Here is a 6,746-nt window from a genome sequence, read left to right on the forward strand (position 1 = left end):
CTGATTATGAACCTATTTGTTCTATAATCAAACCGCATTTAAATCGATCCACCCGTGTAAGAGCTATGGTGTCACAGAGACACAAAGACACATAGCGATCAAACTTATAAAACCCATCTTTTTTGCGTCAGGGGTTAACAAAGAGATTATCAAAGGCTAACCAATACTGACCCAAGAAATACTACCAATAAATTACTGAGATATTTATTTTAAGGAATCGCTAGCTGGCGCGAATTGCACTTCGCCGAGCGCACGTCTGCGAGCGCGTATCCCTGTTAAAGTTTCTAGGGATGACAGCGACCCCTTAACTCCCCCCCCAAAAAAGTAATAAAACTGGCTGTTGGAGAAACTAAGTTATATTTTACTTCAATCATCATGATAATATAATGTATATTATTTATTTTAATAAAGGTAACAAATATCGTAAGAAAAGTCTTGCCAACGAAATACAAACTGAAACAACACAACAAATAACAAACAAATAAGTAACAATTTTGGAGTTGAAATAAAAATACAAAAAGACTCAAAAAACCAATCTTAATCATCTTGCCAGTCTTGCAGCCACCTCACGTAAACCTTGTCGCGAAACCCCTACCGTCGAATAGTGAACCCCTAGGGGTTCGCGTACCCCCACTTTGAGAAACCCTGGTATGGAGAATTGTAACAGCGCCTCTACAAATAATTTACGCCGTCGCTATCGAGTACGGTCACTGTAAACTCATGGTAGCGTGGTACTGGTAGAATCCGTCGCACGCGACAAGTAGCGCTGCTCACTCATACTATTTTACAAGCTTTTAATTTAGTTTCACCTGTCCCGTTGTCTGTTTGCCTGTATGTCTGTAATAAAATCTTGCAAGTTAAATTTGACAACTTTGGCCGGGAGGAATGATTTGATTTGGAATACTTAGTAGGTGCGTGACAATACAATAATCTAGTAGTACATCGGTAGTCCAGCCAGAGATCTCTCCAAGGACGGAACTCTTTAATTTTGTGGTAAAAGGTTGTCGTGTCGGTAGAAAAGATGCAATGCACTATTTACAATTTATTTACAATTAGATATATATACAAGCAATAAAATATTTAACACAAATTTGTATGAGGTTTTTCTCTTGCTAGGCGATCGGACAGCTCTGTTGATTTTCGGTTGCCGCACAACCGTCTGCTGCATCGCGCAGGCGCGCGGACTTAGGTAGTGGCGGTCGAGCAGGCCGCCACATGTTCCCCCTGGCCAGACCGTAACTACGGTCGAAGTCTGCTGGGGAACCTCACGAGCCTTCCGCTTCTTGTCCGCGTCTCTGAACCTGCGTTACTATTACTATCTATAGTGTCAGGCAGTTTCGGCGACACTTCACGCATAATGTAAGCAGGCTTGAGTCTATCGACGGTCACGTTGTTGATCTTGCCCTTGATGTCGATAGAGTAGTACTTAGGCTGTCGTTTAACGACTCTGTACGGGCCTTCGTAAGGTGGTTCTAGTGATCTGCGGACGCGATCGACTCGGAGAAAAACATGGGAACAGGTCTCTAATCCTCGTGGGATGTAGAATGGTGAAGATGAGGTATGCCACGATGCGGGTCTTGGAGTAAGTTTTGCCATGTGCGAGCGTAGGCGTGTGGCGTATTCTGTAATATCTGCCACTTTGTAGTCAGGTAAAGGTGAGAGGAACTGGCCGGGTAAACGAAGCGTCTCGCCATAGACGAGCTCTGCCGGGGTAGCTTGTAAGTCTTCCTTAACGGCGCTCCGAATACCAAGCAGGATGAGGGGAAGAGCTTCAGTCCACGTGGATGATGAGGAATGGCACATGATGGCAGATTTGAGCTGGCGATGGAGTCTCTCTATGATGCCGTTGGCGGCAGGATGATAAGCAGTGGTGCGGAGGTGGTGTGCACCGACCATCGTGGTCAGAGCCTTGAAGAGCTGACTCTCGAACTGGCGGCCACGGTCTGTAGTCACGCGTAGAGGACATCCGAATCTGGCAAACCAGCCAGACACAAGAGCAGAAGCGCAGGTTTCAGCAGTGATATCTCTGAGTGGAAACACCTCAGGCCATCGTGTGAATCTATCGATGACGGTGAGGCAATATCTGTAATCAGAAGATGGGGTTAAGGGTCCTACGAGGTCGAGATGGATATGAGCGAACCTCGAGGATGGAGTGGTGAAAGTGGAAAGTGGTGAAATGGTATGACGAGTGATTTTGCTCTGTTGACATTTCAAACAGTGTTTAGCCCACTCTCTACAGTCTCGGCGAATCCCTGGCCAAACAAATCTTTCAGAGACCAGTCGCGCGGTAGCTGTGCATCCTGGATGATGAAGTTGGTGAAGCTGGTCGAAAACTTGCTTCCGGAATTCTGGAGTGACATAAGGACGAGGTTGTCCAGTAGAAGTATCGCAAAAGATGGATATGGTAGAGTCAAGCGTAGGCATCTTGTTTAGCTTGAGTGAGGAGCCGTGGAGGATCAGGTCTTGCAGCTCTGGATCAGCTTCCTGAGATTGTGCAAGGGCCTGGTAGTCAAAAGGAACGGCGATTTCCTCGATGCGAGACAAGGCGTCAGCGACAACGTTGAGAGTTCCAGGTAAGTACCTTAGGTCCGTAGTAAATTGCGAGATAAAGTCAAGGTATCTGAATTGCCTTGGTGAACATTTATCTCGGTTGGTGGAGAAAGCGAAGGTAAGTGGTTTGTGGTCAGTATACACTATAAAGTCTCTGGCTTCGACCATATGCCTGAAGTACCTGATGGCCTCGTACACTGCTAGGAGTTCTCGGTCGTACGGGCTGTACTTCTTCTGTGGCTTGGTAAGTTTGTGTGAGTAGAATGCCAAAGGTTGCCAGGTGTTGTCAACGGATTGCTGAAGAACGGCGCCGAGAGAAGTGTCAGATGCGTCGGTGAAGATGGCGAGCTGAGCAGAAGGATCCGGGTGAGCCAAGAGTGTTGCTTTAGACAGTGATGATTTGCAGTCTTCAAAGGCTTGAAGCAGTTCTGAAGTCATGCTGACTGGGTGAGATCCTTTGATCTTCGGTCCTGACAAACAAGAGTGAAGCGGTGCCTGTACTTGGGCAGCGTTTGGTATGAAGCGACGGTAGAAATTGATCATACCAAGGAATCTTCTGAGCTCCTTGACGGTTTTCGGAACGGCGTAGTCCTTGATGGCTTGCACTTTAGATTCCAAAGGCTTGGTTCCTGAAGCTGTCACACGGTAGCCCAGAAAGGTGACTTCCGGTTGGCCAAACAAACACTTGGAGGTGTTGATCCATACGCCGTACTGCGTCAAACGCTCAAACAGCTGGCGAAGGTGGGCTTTATGCTGTTCCAGGGACGAGGAAAAAACCAAGATATCATCCAGGTAGCCGTAGCAGAAATCCAGACCGAGCAAAACCTCATCAATGAACCTCTGAAAGGTCTGCGCCGCGTTCCTTAATCCGAACGTCATAAACGGGAACTCGAACAATCCGAACGGTGTAATTATCGCAGTCTTGGGGATGTCTTCAGGGTTAACAGCTATCTGGTTGTATGCCTTGACCAGGTCAATGGTTGAAAAGATGGTGCAACCTGAGAGTTGGTAGGAGAAGTCGTGAATATGACGAATGGGGTAGCGATCAGGAATGGTTCTGGCGTTGAGGGCTCTGTAATCACCGCAAGGTCTCCAGGAGTCGTCCTTCTTCTTCACCAGGTGGAGAGCACTAGCCCATGGACTCTCTGATCGTCGAGCTATACCAGATGCTAGCATATCCTCAAACTCTTTCCTAGCGGCTTGCATACGCATAGGGTCAAGGCGGCGAGGCTTGCAGGATACTGGTGGTCCAGGTGTGGTCTTGATGAAGTGCAGAGTATTGTGCTTCGATGGAGAGTGTCTACCAGGTGGTCTGGTAAGCGCAGGGTACTCACGTAAGATGTCATCGAATTCAGTTTCACCTGTGACGATTTTGACAGAATCTATATTTTCCGACGACATATAGCGTACCGCGTCTACTGACGATTTGGTAAGATTATCAAGTAGACGATGGTTCTTGCAGTCAACAAGTAGGTCGTAAAAAGCTAGAAAATCGACTCCTATTATGGGTTTTGACACGTCGGCAATGGTGAATCTCCACGTAAATGCTCTTCGTAATCCCAAGTTGACTGTTATTGTTGTCTGTCCGTAAGTATGGATGACGGTATTATTAGCAGCAACAAGGTCAAACTTGGATCGGTGACAGGGCGTCTTGATAGCTGATCGAGGGAAAACGCATAAATCCGAACCTGTGTCTACGAGGTATCTTATTTTGCTGTGAAGATCGGTTATAAAAAGACGGCCAGACGGTGAGGGGCAGTCGTTGGCCGCTACTTCCGACCGCCCGGAAAGTTTTCCGCGTTGTAGTTGCACGGCTGTCTGCATTTGCGGGCTTTTTGATTAAAGTTGTAGTGGTAGAAGCAGTGCGGGTGATTAGGCGGCGGCTGGGGCATCCTCGAACGGGAGCGGCTACTGTACCTTCTTGACGACGACGCCGAGCGTGAGCGAGAGTGTGTGCGTCCTCTTCGGTAGTTACTCGTCAACAAAGCAACTTGCCTGGTAAGTTCACTGACTTGCTGCATCAAGGCATCAGAAGGCGAGGCGGACGCGAAGGAAACTTGTGGTACTGGTGCGTAGTTGACAGCGGAGCCTGAGGTAGTTGCCACATGGGGGTTCTGGGGAGCAAGCTCAAACACCCTATCGGCTAAATCCGCAAGTTTCTCTAGAGGTTGGTCCGACTGTGACGCAAGTATAGTTTGCACATTATGCGGCAAACGGTCGATCCATATTGTCTTGAGTAGATCGGACGTCGCAGCGGTACCGGCTAAGTTTTGTAAATGCCGTAGAAATTGCGACGGGCTGCGGTCGCCAAGCTCTTCATGAACGAGGAGTTGCCGGGTACGTTTTTCCTGAGACGCCGAGAGGCGTTTAATTAATTCAGTTTTAATTTTTATGTACTTATCGGCAGCGGGAGGGTTAGTTATAATATCCTTTACTTCGAGTGCATAACGCGCCTCTAGCTGGCCGGCGACGTAATAGAATTTCGTTTCGTCAACCGTTATTTTCGATAGTTGGAATTGCGCCTCTATCTGCGCGAACCAAAGCGCCGGCTCGTCCGCGTTGAACGGCGGCACGCGGACACCAACACGACATACCTGCCCATCGGCTGTGGAGGCATCAGCGAAGTCTTCGTGTAAATTTTCTCGCGACATTTTAGTTCTTTTTCAGTCGGCGGTCACCACTGTGGTAAAAGGTTGTCGTGTCGGTAGAAAAGATGCAATGCACTATTTACAATTTATTTACAATTAGATATATGTACAACAAATAAAATATTTAACACAATTTGTATGAGGTTTTTCTCTTGCTAGGCGATCAGACAGCTTTGTTGATTTACGGTTGCTGCAACAACCGTCCGCTGTCGGTAAAAGGTTGTGTGTCGGTTAGAAAAGAGCAATGCCACTATTTTACAATTTATTTACAATTAGATATATACAAGCAATAAAATATTTACACAAATTTGATGAGGTTTTTCTCTTGCTAGGCGATCAGACAGCTTTGTTGATTTCGGTTTGCTGCACAACCGTCCGCTGCATCGCGCAGGCGCGCGGACTTAGGTTGTGGCGGTCAGCAGGCCGCCACAGGTTAATAGCATCGACTTGGAATTTGGTATGCAAATGTAGTTTGGGTGACAATACAAGTACAGTCAGCAAAAGCTTGTATTAATGGAATTTTTATGGTTAGGTTATTCAATAGGCGTTCAGTCCCTTAAGTGCAATATCCGACAGCGGGATCTCATGCTATCAGGTTCTCAAGCAGAAATCCTCAAAGGTTATTTTTTACTAAATGCCAGAGAGCTTTATTTCTATATTTGGAACTCTTTGAGATTTTGCCTTTGAAGCGTTGCAGCGATGCGTTGAACTGAATTACATTTATTTATTTATTCATAAAATTACAATTATAAGCTTAACAGAATGGAACCAAAGTGCCTACAATGTTTAATTATGACGATAACTTAAGTTAGGTAAACATATTGCATAATAAGCTATTTATTTACATGTAATTTTATCATCATTATGAAAACTGTCATTAATATTTATTTTTATACTTGTTTTATTTTGTGTACTTATAATATGTAATTTGCGAATTAGCGAATAAACGTTTCTATTTCTATTTTCTATAATCATCATCCTAGCCTATATACGTCCCACTGCTGGGCACAGGCCTCCTCTCAGAACAAGAGGGCTTGGGCCGTAGTTCCCACGCGGGCCATTGCGGATTGGGAACTTCACACGCACCATTGAATTGCTTCGCAGGTTTGTGCAGGTTTCCTCACGATGTTTTCCTTCACCGCAAAGCTCGTGGTAAATTTCAAATGTAAAATTATACTCGTTATTAATAGGCAACTATGTGTTAGATTCCGAAGTTACTATACTAACTTGTTATATATAATAAGTAACATAGGCGCGTTTCACATTATCCGATCCGATATCGGTATCGGACGACTAATAAGATATCGGGCAAGTAAAATGTATGAAATATGTACCTGTTCAAATTTGTTACTTTTACGGTCATCCCGTAAATCCAACAAAAATACAAACTGAAACATGGATGCACAGAAAAAAAAAACAGAAAAAGAGACCAGGTCCTCTGCTGCGTACCATACCCCTACACCACCACTAAACAACTGGTCTGGTTCGATTCTCAGCGCTGGTCTCTTTTTTCTGGGTTTTCTGTGCATCCATGATTCAGTTTGTATT

The 6,746-nt window shown here is 45.6% G+C and overlaps 2 protein-coding genes across 6 annotated transcripts in view; one reads left to right on the forward strand and one right to left on the reverse strand.

Moving 5' to 3' along the window:
• The window catches only part of LOC141439123 (uncharacterized), a 59,928-nt gene that overhangs the window by 4,582 nt on the left and 48,600 nt on the right, over positions 1-6,746 (forward strand). The gene's annotated exons all lie outside the window — the stretch shown is intronic.
• On the reverse strand, positions 4,320-5,296 carry LOC141439127 (uncharacterized). Its single transcript, XM_074103276.1, has one exon. It carries the CDS (start codon positions 5,199-5,201, stop codon positions 4,320-4,322), a length of 882 nt encoding a protein of 293 aa, XP_073959377.1. The 5' UTR covers positions 5,202-5,296.

This window comes from Choristoneura fumiferana, chromosome 20 (assembly GCF_025370935.1).
Source record: "Choristoneura fumiferana chromosome 20, NRCan_CFum_1, whole genome shotgun sequence".
In the NCBI taxonomy this organism is placed as follows: Eukaryota; Metazoa; Arthropoda; class Insecta; order Lepidoptera; family Tortricidae; genus Choristoneura; species Choristoneura fumiferana.